The 14,481-nt window shown below is 40.7% G+C and overlaps 1 protein-coding gene across 1 annotated transcript; it reads left to right on the top strand.

The window, feature by feature from the left end:
• The first annotated feature begins 2,615 nt into the window (after window positions 1–2,615).
• On the top strand, window positions 2,616–14,396 carry LOC122160082 (L-threonine ammonia-lyase-like). Its single transcript, XM_042818301.1, has 8 exons — window positions 2,616–2,783; window positions 5,103–5,219; window positions 5,978–6,219; window positions 10,494–10,659; window positions 11,933–12,029; window positions 12,868–12,943; window positions 13,761–13,886; window positions 14,348–14,396. Exons 1-8 carry the CDS (start codon window positions 2,616–2,618, stop codon window positions 14,394–14,396), a joined length of 1,041 nt encoding a protein of 346 aa, XP_042674235.1.
• Window positions 14,397–14,481: the final 85 nt, after the last annotated feature.

Below are 14,481 nucleotides of genomic sequence, written 5' to 3'. Positions count from 1 at the left end.
CCAGGGTTTGTATTTACATTGGTTCTGCACTTTCATCTGTTGGGCATGACCTCTGGACAAGGAGCTGTGTTCTGGCTGTGCATGGGAAGGCATGGGTTGGTGTCTGCATGTCTCACTGCTGATGTTGGCTGCTCTTGTGAAGGAAATGAATACAGGTGGCTTGTGCAAAGTTCTTGGGCTGTGTTGGAGGAGATAGATATATCTAACCCAACAGGAGTATTAGTTGCTTGTTTGTGATCAATTGTCATAACTAAAACAGCTGCTTCCCTTGTAGGTTTGAAAGCACATGTGTTCACCCAGATGGGTTCAATGGGGCAAATGTCATTCACCAATGTAACTGAAAAATATAGACATAGAAGGAGAAAAAATATTAATCCAAAGAAAATAGTATATAAAATAGGATGATGAAGTTCCTTTGTTAACGAGGCTGCTGACCTTTCAGATGCAAACAGATGATTGTTTCCATATGACATGCTGAGATGTTAATGTTTCAGATGTGCTTTAAAACTATCTCAAGCTTGAAAAGATTATGCATTTTTAACATTTGACTTTTTTTAATGGTTATAAGATATTGTCTTCATTAGGGACCTTGGCAGATGCTCACAAGAGCTCTGCTGCAAAATTCTCCTTTATTCTGCCAAAAAAAAAAAAAAAAAAAAAAAAAAGGAAAATCTCAGAATAGGGCCAGAAATTAATTATTTTTTTTTTTATATTGACTGATGGGAAAACATTTGATGGCACTAGAATGGGGGGATGTTACCCTGTAATTTGTACTTTCTAACAGAACCCTGATTTATCAATGGGCTTTTGCCTATCTTTTTAACAGACCTTTTGTAGTTCATTGCAGCAAGCACTGGGAGCAAATGAGAATGTATTTTCTGTTTCAAATTCCAATCAGTAAAAAAAATCGCCTGGAAAAAATCATAGATTTTTGCTCGTTATATTTTATGTTTGTATTTCACTCTATGCTTAAACCCAGCATAATATCATTCATTGCTAATGCTTGCTAAACACTTTAGATAACATGATTAGAGAATTAGAGATAAGATAAATATGTTCTATTCTTTTTGGAGTGGTAATCTGCTACTGTGTAGAAAAGGGTTTTACTTCTTTGGGGGCGTTGCGGATGGCAGAGATGAGCTCCTAGCAGAGGTGTGGTCCCTTACATCACAGCAGTTGTTGTTTATGCAATAGTCTCATTTGGTTTCCAGATCTGTGGGCTGTGCCGTGACAAGTTTGCCAGTTTGATCTGATTCTCATATCTGCATTAAGCTTACTAACATGCACGAGGCCTAACACAGCAACTCAAACATCCTTAATAATGTTCCAACTCTTTAACCCCCAAACGAGAAGAAATGAGCAGCAAAGTGTAGAACAGATCTACTTGATACACTACTTAATTTGAAAACACAATGTCTGCTCTTTGGATGTATCAGCTTTAAGATACCTCTTGGGACAATGTCGTAAATCATGAATGTCAACATAAATTAAAATTGTATCAATTATCTATTTGTTTGTATGTTTTAGAAAATAGGCATTGATACGAGACATTTTGGAGAGAGAAGATTTAAGAATGACTGATGCCACCAGTATAGTACTTGATTCAAATATTACAGAATCGGAATCATGGAAACACCAAGGTTGGAAAAGACCTCCAAGATCATCCAGTCCAACCATCCACCATATCACTAATAGTTCCCACTAAAAAGAACCCCTTGTGCTGCTCATATTGTTATGTGAACTCCTCAATGGGACAACTGGAGGTGTAATAGGAAGCAGAGCTTCAAGCATAGCTTATGGAACCACACAGAAAATGGACCATTAAAAGTAGGGCAGTTGCTCAAAAAGCAGCTGTTTCTAAATATTTTTGAAGTTCTTTTACAAACTTATTGCAATGTACATTGCTGCTCTAGAATTAGGATGACATTTGCTTTGACCTATTCTGCTGACGAATGAATGCATAGCTTAAATTGAAATTACTTTGCAAAACTGATGAATGTTTTTTGTCTTTGGCCTATGGTCTATCTCTGACATATTTTACCATGCTGATTTTTTAGAAAATAATCTCTTCCAAGAGATTCTTCTCCTTCTACTTTATGTAGAGAGACTCATACTATTTGCACAGTTATATCCACAGGCCAGGCACACTATCAGCTCTTTTCCAAAGACCAAGTATTTTCTGCCTGCCCAGACAGCGTGCATGATATTTTTCCTATTTAATTGGCTATGACACAATTTGTCTGCCTGTCAAGTCATCTGTGCCTTTAGTAAAAACTGGCTGGTCACAGTAGCTTTCAATCCCTCTACAAGATAGTTAAGAAGATGTTAATAATTTAGTCTGAAGCTTGCAAAGAGCAACTGAGACGTGCAATTGATTTAAGAGTAACTTAAATGCTAAATTCAAGCCTTTAATCATCTAAGCTTTCCTATTTGTTTCCAGGGATGACAGTAAAATAAAGAAACAAGATGGTCCAGCACTTTGTGATCTTCGCCTTTGTAAGGATGGGCCAATAAGAAATGGACACATTGGGCAGAGGCCACCACCAATCAACCCTGAAAGACTGAAAGATTTCGTTGAGGAGGATTACCTCAATGGGGATGTGAAGACGTGGGAAATGAAGATAGTCAGCCGCAATGAGGAGTTACTTGGGGATGCCCTTTCCCTCCTCCCTCAGTCAAGCAGCAGGACCAGCCTGTCCAGCCACAACAAACTGATTCGATTTGAAGACATTAGTGCAGCAGCTTTCAAAATCCAGTCCGGTGTTCAGAAAACCCCTTGCATGGTAGGGGATTCTTATGTCTTTAAGCTCTCTTAATAGTGCTTTTATTTTTTTAATAGAAGTTGGTTGGAAATGAATGAAGAGCGTTCACTGTAGCAGGTGGATTTGTGTGAGATGACCTGAGTCCATATTAGTTGTTGTGAACTGTCAGTAATCATTTTCTACTTACCTGTTTGTGCTAACTGCAAAGTGTAATCCTCGAAGATTGCAGTGACCTGTAAACAAAGGATAAACCACATTAGGCACTGACTTAATGCAATGTGGTATTATGCTCCGGGTGAAAAACTCATGCTACAGGGAGTCCCTGTGTTAGTGTCAGGGTAAGGAGTCATGTGAGGGGGTCTTTTTTGGAACCAGCCCACGCATCTGGGAAGTGTGAAGGATCAGATATTGCTTCCTGGCCTGGGAAGCCTGGGAAGCCTGGCTCTGTACTGTGACCAGGTGGTTCTGCCACACGCCTCTTCAACAAAACAAGGGCATTGAGAAACACACACATGGAAACGCTCTCATTGTAGATGCAGAAGCGTCTGTTCAAACGTAAGAGAGGTGCAGTTGCACCATCTCTTCAGTGCAGACTTCAGCTATTGGATTCAAGATGTCTTTCTGCTGTTGGGAGCTCCTCAGGAAGACGACTGTAGGCACTGTTTGGCTGATCTCCTTTTTTTCTTGCTGTGGGAAAGGAGTCTTTGCTAAGTGGCAGATGAGCAGAGCAGCCCCAAGTCACTCTGCAGAGATGTCTTCCTGGGCACACCACTGGCCTCACCAGCTGTCAGTTGTCTTTCTGGACTGCATGGAAAAGGGAACGTGATGTGTGAGCCCCTATCTGGGGCTGGCAGTCTGTGGGTGCAGGTCAGTTGGGTCTGCAGTGCACAGCACTAGATTGTGCCTGATCCAGAGGTATCATAATGATTTTCAGTAGGTTTTTTTTGTTGTTTTTTTTTTGTTTGGCTCTGTTCCCAGAATAAGGGTAGTCTTGGCCACATGCCCACAGCAGGATTCATTTGCACCCCCTGCTTGGATGGATCTGACAAACAACTCCCAAGTACTGGGATCTGTACCTCAGTCCTAATTCCCTAACTGCTCCCTAAGCATGGCTCCTGCTCTATACACAGTGTGAGAAAAGAAGTGTGAACCATGGAGCCCATCTTCTGTCCCTGCAGAGGCATCTGTGTGATATGGAGCTCCTCATACATTGACAGTGCTCCTACTCACAGGCAGTGAAGTTCTCTTGGGCCTATTCACAGTTGCTCTCAGGCAACTCTGCCCCTTAACTTAAATAGCTTAAATGGAATTCCGGAGTGGGAGGTAAGAGCCGCTTTCAGAGCTTTCATTTGCATAAAGAAGCAAGTTTGACTAAAACTTACTCGATTAACTGAACAGACAAATACTTTGCATCCTGGTTCCTAAACTCCAGGCAGTACCACGAGTGAAGCATCCTCCTTCAGTCAGCAATCTGCCTGAAGCTGAGACATGGCATGACGCATGCTCATGACAGATGTTACAGAGGTATTAAGTAAAGGGAAGCAAGGACAGAATTGAATTGGACATTGATTTGGGCCCTGACGTAGGAACTTTTGTGTTGTTTTGTGTTGGCTTTATGGATGCCAAGCAGAGGCTGCACTGTGCTGACTTGGTATCCTCAGACTTGGTATCCGTGGTCCCTAGATAAGGGCAAGGTTACAAAAGGGAAAAGTTAGAGGGTGGGACATTGACTCTCACAAATTGGGTTGCTACAGGTGAGTATAGATGGACGCCTCCATTGCTAGAAATAGCTGTTGTATTTATGCCATGTAAAAAAGCCTCAGTTAAAAAAAGCAGAAAAAGAAAACTTGAAGAGTTAAAATGTTGACAATCAATACTTAAAAAAAGACATACCTGAAGTATACCACTTCTATGACTAATGTTCATTTTAAAATGTAGGAGGCAGCAACTGCACAAAGTCACAGGATTCAACTCCTCAAATCCTTTCTCCTTACTGTAGAATCCAAGATGCTCTAAAAAACAGAACGAGTAGCAGTGGGGAGGTATGTGAAGGTCCAGTAAAGCAGCATTTCATGTCCAGTGCTCTCCTGTTTTGTTTAAGCAGTCTCTATAATTTAGGGTGTTTAGGTTAGGAACTGCTATCCTCTTAGTTTCTGAAGCGATTTCCTTAAGTTCTGCGGCCTGATTTTCATAGGGAGCAGCAAGTGGGAGCTCCTAGCACAGGATTTTGTAAATGTACTTTTTGGGGATCCTGCACAGCATTTGTATGCCTGCCTGAATGGGGCAGGTTTTTCTTAATTTTAGGTCCATCACCACAATAATCATGTTTCTGTTGTCCAGTACTCCAGGCTATCCAAGCTGTATGGAGTTGACCTCTACCTAAAGAAAGAGTTCCTCCAGTACACGGGATCTGTGAAGGAGAGAGGTGTGCTTTATCTTCTGACATCACTGCCTCAGGTATAACAAAATGTCAAGTATAAAGATAAATAATTTGTTCTGTTTCACAGCAATCAAACACAATTAGACTTTACCTGTGGTGCTTCTTGACTTTTGAACCACTGTGTTAAACAACATAGATAGGTCTGCAAATCATAGAATCACAGAATGGCCAGCGTTGAAAAGGACCAGAATGATCGTCTGGTTCCAACACCCTGCTGTGTGCAGGGTCACCAACCAGCAGACCAGGCTGCCCAGAGCCACATCCAGCCTGGCCTTGAATGCCTGCAGGGATGGGGCATCCACAACCTCCATGGGCAACCTGTTCCAGTGCCTCACCATCCTCTGGGTGAAAAATACCTCAATGTAACATGTTGTACTTATGCATGGCCAATCCAGTGGTGAATACTTAAAATGTTTGAAAGAATAATTGGCAAAGTGTAACCTTCTGTTTTCCTGTGATGTTTAGATGGGATTGCTTATATGTGTATGTGTTCTGATACATGAAACCACCAAATTTGAAGTGACGATGAAATTGACAGTGGATGAGGAAAAGGATCTCAATCCAGGAACAGGGACTGATCTTATGCTGTCTTAGTTCTGTGTCTAAAAATCACCTCAGATATGTGTACTGTTTCACAATACCCTAAGATTATTAGACAGCAGAGGAAAAGAGAACTTCCTAATAGAAAAATGTCAGACCACTAGGCTGATCAAGAATTATATGAGACAAATTTGTGATACTGCATAACGTGCATTAAACTTTTCTGTGTTTTTAGGATCAGCAAAGGAAGGGAGTGATTGTGGCTTCAGATGGGAACTTTTCCATGGCTGTTGCTTACCATGCCTCAGAGCTTCATATCCCAGTTTTTGTCATCATGTCAACCAGCACTTCCCCTGCCAGAGTGAAAATGTGCCGTGAGTACGGTGCCATGGTTATATCCTATGGCACTACAGCTAAGGACTCCCAGATGCATGCAAGAAGGCTGGCACAGGAAAATGGTTATCTCTACCTGGAAGAGTAAGTGGGAAGTCAGATTGTTTAGAAAGACCATAGCACTAAAGTAAAAACAAGTGGTTTGATTAGTTGTCATTAACTGAACATTTGCTCATATATCATAAAAAGGCTCCTGTAACTGAGGTACTTTTATTTTCTAAGGTGCAAACAGTAAATCTTTCTGTAACACTTTGGAATGGAATCCAAAATGAGGCGCTTCCCATTTTCCCAAAGTTAAGGAAACTTCCTGATCAGGAACTTCATGGGATGAATATATCTTGTGTGTGTGTGTGTACATATATATATATTTATATAAAATTACAGGTGTATGTTAAATCTTTATGAAACATGTCAGTATGCACTGAGGTTCGGTCTGTTTTTGGTCTCTTTCTCAGGATCAAGGTGGGTTAAAGTTAACCTTAAACACAAAGGGTTTGGAAGTGTAGGATAGAGCAAGAGATTAATGCTGCAAAATATCTTGTGTGACTTGTCAAATTTGTTTTTTCCTTGAAGGAAGCTCATTAGGAGGCTACTTCACACACGTATTTAAAGTAGCTGAGGATGACTGAAAGTTGAAGTAGTTAATTATAAAATGGAGTTTGTGAGCTATTTGAGCTCATGGAATAAGCCAGGTCTAATAAAAATACAATTAGAGCCAGAGGTAGAATTATTTAGAACTGGTTCAGTGTTCCTTTTCTTCCTTTTCTCTTTGCAGTCTCTTCTGCCTTTGCCTTCAGTTTTCTTTCTTCTAAGCTTTTTTGAAGTAAGATCACTGAAAGGGCAGAGGGGTGGATCGCTATCATGACACAGCTCCCTCTGATGCACTAAGTTGCAGTCTCACATCCAGGCTATTGCTGCCTCTGTGTAGGCTGCAAGGCTTTATCCACCACTGTGAGTTGATACAGCTCTTACTGAAGTGAGAGCCTGCTCCCTTGGGCTGTTAGCCCTACTGCCACAAACACAGCAATAATGGGTGATATTGCTTGGAAAGAGGATTTCAGAATGAACAAGATATAAAGAGTCCTTAATTCTTTCCTAACTGGTTCACTAGGGAAGCAATATTAAAAACTACTCTACAGCTGCACAGGGAGTTCTGCTAGCAGCTGGAGGCCGCAGGGCTGGTTGGTGCGCATCAGCTGTTGCCGTGGGCTCAGCCTTTCCTCAGACTGAGACTTGCAAGGAAGGTATCCTAGACTCCACTGAATTTTAAAACCAGTCATGTTCTTTTTGAGAAACCATAGCTTTCCATAATCTTGTGATTTCCAAATTTCTGACAGATGTTTTTCAATCAGAGCATTCGCTCCAAGTTGGCTTGCATCAGCTATTGCATTTGCACATAATAAATAATTGTTGTATTATAATTTCATGTTTAATCTTCACCTCCTACCCAAATAATTATTTGTGTTATGTAAGGGCAATATTTTCTGGGCACGTGAAGCTCTAGGGACAGTATGTGTAAATCATCTGGCATTGATGAGTTCTAAATGACATTATCATTGATAACGTCAAAACACTGATTTATTCTGCTTCAAGTAGTAAGAAGTAGATATCCAATTTATCACTATGTTTAATTAAAATGTTTCTCTTCACAGATGAGTTTTTTCACAATCTGAAGGAAAAATAAAAAAAAACAACCTTGAAAGATAGCGACAACATAAAAAAGCTTGGAGTTGTGAGCCACATTTTGTTAGGTATAGGCTGGGATAATTTTCCCAGAGAGACAAGTGCATGTATGGATAGAAGTCATCTTCAGTGTTTCTGCCACATATTCACCACCACTTGCCAAAGCCACTCATAAAAGACTAGCCATCCTTCTGCTTTAGAAAGGAACTTCTGAAATGGAATTTTATTTTATTTTAATTCTAGTTTGCCTAGAATCCTCAGCGACACTATCCTTTGATACCTAAAAAATCACAGTAATGCTTTTCCACATACTAAAAGCATTCCCACACAACGCAAGCCGGTGGGTTTGTTTTCTTTATTTATTGCTCACTGAATATAGGAGAGAAAAAAAAAATGTAAGTAACAAGTGAATACTGAAAACAACTGCAACCATCGAGGACCCAGTCCTCTACTGGGGTAGGCAGATGAGATCCAAGAGATGAAATGTATTTATTGATCAGGCTTGTTGCAGTACTGCTGGGATAAAGAAAAGTGTCTTTGTGGATTCTCTGATCTCCTTAACCAGCAACTCCTTCTTTCCTTTCTGAAACAGGCATTACATGCCTCTCTTAAGTCTCACCGGTGCACGTAATGTCCTGTAGTTGGGTGTGTCCATGTCAGTGCGTCCCATTTCTTGAGTGCAATTAAAATGCAGTGTTATGAAAATGAGCGTGCAGTTGTTGAATTAGGAGAGGGAATTTTTCATCCAGTTGTGACTTCCTGTAAAATTCCAGGAAGGAAATGTGATTTTCCAAGGTGGAATTCGGTCATGAAGTCTACGCAATTGCTGCTCAGGTAACACAGGATTTCCAGTTTCTATAGGTGGTAGGTCAGGACCTTATGATAAACATAATCCGAAGATTGCCACTAAATCACAGAGTACCTTTGGGATGATGTGAGAATGATTGATTTGTGAGATATTAGGGTGCCACAATGAATTACGCACCTTCCTTCCTTGGGAGTCCAATTTTTTCTCATGTGATTCCTTATCCAAATACCAATCAGATGTCCTAGTTCCCTTCTGGTTTGGGTAGTCTACCTCTCTAAGGAGGGCAGCAGGTAGCTTTGGCACCCTTCATCAGGACTAGAGCCTGCTAACTGCCAAGTCGGAATTTCATTGTCAACCTGCAGCCTGGCAGCCCATTTTGATTGTTGATATGTTGTGTGTTTCAGATCGCAAAGGGCCAGATTTCTACCTGTCACTCATAAATACATGCTTGAATATACAATCTTTAAAATTATCTGCTCCTCTTCATTGCCCTTCCTTCAATATGATACTGAAAGAGCAAATGATCGATCACAGTGCAAATAAAATCACCCATTTATTACAAGAAACTTAAGGCTAATCAGTGAACTGGCATTCTAATTAGATACTAGTAAAAAACCCATGTTTATCTAAAACACTCAAATCTAATCAATCTTTATGTACAGAGCACTCTCCTTTGGAAACAATTTTTAGTCAGAGCAGTTCTGTTCATAAGTTGAGTATTCCACATTTTAATCCATCTTTGCAAGTCCCCAGAATTGCAGGGACAACTAATTTCTGAATTTTATTTGTGAATAAGACTCCAGAAAATAAGTAAATAAATCAGGAGGCAATAATATTTACAAAAATTTTGTTATGTATAGAAAAGAGGAAGAGACCTCCCAAAGTATTTTGATAAACACAATAAATTCAAGAGTTCAGTTACTGGTTCCTCTGTAATTTCTTGACTGTCTGTCTTATCCTACATTTTCAGCATTGCCAACATCTAAATAAAATTCAAAACATCTTTTTAGAAACAGATCCAAGTAAATCATATGACTGCACAGTGGACATTTCCTCAGTGTTTTGACTCTGTTTGTCCTCGTTCTGGTCATTAAATTACCGTTGTGTGAAAGTGAGAGTTTTGGCAGACAAATCCTTTGATTATCTTTTCATTAGGTATTCCAAAGCAATGTGAAAGCATCAGATACTGGCCCTGGTCTGTGAAAAGACAGAATTCCAGAGCAGTCTGGTATTTGCAAAAAAAACAACAAAAAAACCTGCTTAAATTTCATAAAAATTCCTAATTATAATGGATGTGCACTTCTACTTATAAGAGAAAAAGAACTTCTTTTCAGACTTTGCTTTTAGTTTTGGCTACAACATTCAGAGTTCATAGAACTTAAGAAATGGTGACAACAGAAAAATGATTTGTCTCCTTACCAGATCTGTAAATCCCTGGTGTTGATAACAGAGCAATGGGCTCTTCAGCCTAAATGCTGTTTGGAAGGCCTACCCATGGCCAAACCATTCTACACATTCTCACTGATTGCTGTTTACTGCTTTAATTGTAGGACCCACTCCTATGTGATAACTAGCACCCCTATTAGGCCCAAATGCAGAGATTCAGGTGACTTGAGGCACTTGCTGACCTGACTATACCTACAGCACTTGTACCTCTGCTTTTCGTAGGGTTTTGCTTTGTCATAATTTTTTTTCTCACATTTTGATTTCGCTCCTCCCTGTTTGTCAATGGCACAACATATTCATCTGGTAGAGAACATCACTCTTCACAAAGCGTGTTACAACCACATCAACTCCTGGCTTCACTGTGCATTTACTCGTATGCTTTTCCTACAGCCCTGCTGATCTGTGCCTTTCTTTCCCACAGGGAGGACAGTGCTGTGTACCTGTCAGGCCTTGGCACCATGGGGCTGGAGATGTACGAGCAGGTGCCCAAGCTGGATGCAGTGATTTTGCCTGCAGGAGGCCACTGTGGCTTGCTGGCAGGCTCGGCTGCTGCACTAAAACACCTCAACCCACGTATTTCTGTCATTGTAAGTTTGCTCTCACCTAGCAAGAGTTGCATTTTGATAACTTTTGCCACAGATTTTTATTTCCAAAAGCACTGGAATATAGTGATCTGCTGGCATGGACTGCCTGTGCTGGGGATGGGTACTACCTGTGGCCATGGTCTTTCCCTGCAAGATGGGCCTGAGAGCCTTGCAGCCACCTGCCTTCTGGCTGGATTTAAGATATTTAAGAAGGTTCTTCCAAAGCACATGGAATCCAGTTCCGTGTTTTGGATTGATTTCTTACTGGAAAAGTTGGATCCTTAGGATACCACGGTTCAAAGTGCTCAAGAGGGATGTAAAAGAGGAAGGAGGAAGTTTTTCACTCATAGGGTGGTAAAGCACTGGAACAGGCTGCCCAAGGAGGCTGTGGATGCCCCATCCCCGGAGGCATTCAAGGCCAGGCTGGATGTGGCTCTGGGCAGCCTGGTCTGGTGGTTGGCGACCCTGCATACAGCAGGGGGTTGAAACCAGATGATCATTGTGGTCCTTTTCAACCCAGGCCATTCTATGATTCTAAAGATCCATAATGTAGCATTGCTGTCCTGATTATATTACAGTGCTGTGGACTTACGTCTAGGAAGTTCTGCTGCTGTAATTTATGGATGTATTTGACATTGTAGATTAATGGAATCTCCATTTGTAGAAGGTGGCAGTAATTTAATCATCAGGCTTTTCAATACATTCTTTTCAAACATAGTTCTGCTTCAAAAGTGATGAGGAATGAGATAAAAAGGTAGGATAAAACAAATGAGGAGCTTTTACTAATCACAAAATGGATATTTCACAGCTGTGAAATAACACGCTCAATCAGTATTTATTTTTCAATCAACATGTTCTGTGAAGGATTTCTTAAAACACCGAAACCAATTCCACCCCCCGCTCACCTTTACTCCTCAGTATCCATGCATCATCCCATACATGGCAATGAGATTGGATTTCACATTATCATCATCTGTGTCTTTTGTACTTTTTGCAAAACAATACGCTTAGGAAGATGAAAAGCTTTTTGCCTTTTGTACTCATTTTCAGTTCACTCTGAAATTTCTACGGAAATTTGTTCTAAAAATATTCCCCATCCCTTCTTAAATTTAAACTGCATAGAAAAGTGAATGCACGTTTAGAATATGAGTGAATTTCAAGTTGCATTAGTGCTGATTCTAAGAAGAAATGTGGTGTAGATTTTTTGGAGTTGACTTTGACAGCGACTTCTGTCATAACTTCAACACTAAACAATGCTGTTGTTTGCCTTCCCCAGGGGGTTGAATCTGAAAGCTTTCCTGTATTGCAGCAGTCCCTGAAGGCTGGCCATCCAGCTGAAGACCAGGCTTGCAACAACCATCACTTTTATGGAGGTGAGAAAATGGGTTCTTCTTTTGGATGTGAAATAAAGGCTATAATTGATTTCACCCACCTCTTCATGGTCTTTTCCAACTAAATCAGTTTAAATATAATTAAAAAAAAACTTTTCTGAAGAGTCAGAATTCATTCGTGTTGTAAAAGCAGCTTCTGACACACCTCTCTGAGGTGCAGTACTCTTTCTTTTTTGCAGTACCCGAAATGTTTGGGGAACACTTCACAAATATGAGAGTATTTATCTGACCGCTGTGCTCACACACAATGTCTGAGCCAGTGAAGACAATGGGGAAGCTCTTGTGTAAAAGACTAATTTATAAAAAATGCCAGAAAGATCTGGTGCTTAAGTATTTAGACTAGCAGAGCTGCTTTCAGAATAACAGTGTTTATAAACAATTCAGTTGCTTCCATATAATTTGCATAAGAAACACTCAGGTCTTAAGCAAATTAAGCATATCCTGTTTACCTGATGTTAAAATCCCCCGAAGCTGTAGGTTTAATGGGGGTTTTATAAACAAATCACATAACTCGGGAAGTTCTGCCTCTCTTTGTGCTCCTTTGCAGGCTGTCCTAATGTGGCTGCAAACCCAGTGCTGCTCTGAGTGGTTCTTCTCTGATGGAGGACTCACTGTGCACTGAGGAGGTTTTCATAACAAGGACCCAAATGGCAAAATCTTCCTGAGAGATGTCTGTCAAATATAAATATCAAGCAACCTGAGATCTCAGAATAGCAATGTGCTGTGCTCATCAAGGAAATAAAACAATGTCTGGATTCTAAAATATGTTAAACTTTTCTAGAGCAGCCAGCCTCATATTTTTGTATTTTAAAATTTGCAGATGTGAGTGGACTTTGCTTTGGCAGCAACTCTTTGCAGCTGACTGGGAAACTTGTGGATAAGGTTGTTGCTGTGAGGTAGGTGATGAAAAAGAGTGAAATAAATAATATTATGGGAGCATCACCGCAAATATGATGTTGCTGACACCAGAGATAGTGAGCCTGATTTCATGTATCCGCCCCCTTTGGCCAAAACTCTTTGCTTGTTGCTAATAACCTCTTCTGCTCTGGGTATAGAACTTGTTCCTCATAGAATCACAGAATGGTCTATGTTGAGAAGGACCACAATGATCATCCAGTTTCAACCCCCCTGCTATGTGCCCAGAGCCACATCCAGCCTGGCCTTGAATGCCTCCAGGGATGGGGCATCCACAACCTCCTTTGGCAACCTGTTCCAGTGCCTAACCACCCTCTGGGTGAAAACCCTCTGTGTTCTTGTTGCATTTTACACCAACTGAAAGAAGCCTTTGGCAGAAGTCTTCCCAGTCTGCTGAGATGCCAAATTTGAAGACTGCATTTACCTAATGGGATATAGTTAGCATAATGGGTCAAGTAAAAAAAAATATATATATATATATCTCCCTGTCATTTAATAATTATTATTTCTGTATTTATTTTTATGTATTTATATTAATTGTATAGACAATATTTATTTATTTATTTATTTATTTATTTATTGCTAATAATAATAATAAAAGCAATCATAGTTAAATAATAAGACTCTCCATTCATTCCCAGCAACACAGCTTACTTTAACACCACAGTGAGATTATTATGTTCTCAGCAGGGCTAAAGGAATCCCTTGATACATAAATGTACTGTCTTCATTTACTGGTTGCTATTTGTTTTATCTGTTTTGTTTTGTTTCATTTTAATACCACTTTCTGGCCCTCAGTGAGGAGGACGTCCTCATTTCAATGCTGAGATTGCTGGAGTACGAGCGAGCCACAGTCGATGCAGAAGGGGCCATTGGGCTTGCAGCACTGGTTGCTGGGAAGCTGCCTGAGTTGAAGGGTAAAAGGTACAGCAGTTATTGCAAACAGGGCTTCATAAGGATCTGTGGGGCGGAGTGCTGTCATGATAGGAAATGGAGGAGTGATCATTTCTGCCTTGAGCTGCCAATGCTCTCGTCCATGACATCTACTTCAGGCTGAAAATACCATTCGTGTGACATAAGACTGTGCTGAACAAGACAGATGTCAGTCTGGACACCAGACAAATCACTTTCCTATAATCTCAAATGATGGTGAAAAAGGCAGTTGTGCACAGCCCCAGTTGGCTTGTCAACCAGCTGCCTTTTCTCATCCCACTTATGGAAGTCAATGGTTTGCAGTGGGTCTTTGCCATGAGAGTAAGCAAGCCAGGCTGTCATCTGTAGTCACTGGGTGACACCTACCTTCCAGCCCCAGGAACTCCTGCCCAGACGGTCACTGGGATTACCCTTGTGCTCAGCATTAAATAAAACTCCTTTCTTACATCTAGGCTTCAGCACTTAGGACTTAAGCAGCTTGAGCCCCAGCTCAGGGTATAGTCTGCAGTGTATTTAAATGTACGTGCACTCAAGACAAGATAAAATTTCCATTGCACGGCATGATATGTTGAAATACCACTGAGGC

Source organism: Centrocercus urophasianus, unplaced genomic scaffold (genome assembly GCF_019232065.1).
Source record: "Centrocercus urophasianus isolate 14NV4802_14NV808 unplaced genomic scaffold, USGS_Curo_1.0 seq_17, whole genome shotgun sequence".
Classification (NCBI taxonomy): domain Eukaryota; kingdom Metazoa; phylum Chordata; class Aves; order Galliformes; family Phasianidae; genus Centrocercus; species Centrocercus urophasianus.
This window is presented reverse-complemented; position numbering and strand designations above follow the sequence as displayed.

Bases quoted from the DNA above. Each gene is read 5' to 3' on its own strand.
- LOC122160082 (XM_042818301.1), top strand. From the start codon at position 2,616: ATGAAGATAGTCAGCCGCAATGAGGAGTTACTTGGGGATGCCCTTTCC. The intron at 2,784-5,102 runs GTAGGGGATTCT...TCTGTTGTCCAG, and splicing joins TTCAGAAAACCCCTTGCATG to TACTCCAGGCTATCCAAGCT. The intron at 6,220-10,493 runs GTAAGTGGGAAG...TCTTTCCCACAG, and splicing joins GGTTATCTCTACCTGGAAGA to GGAGGACAGTGCTGTGTACC.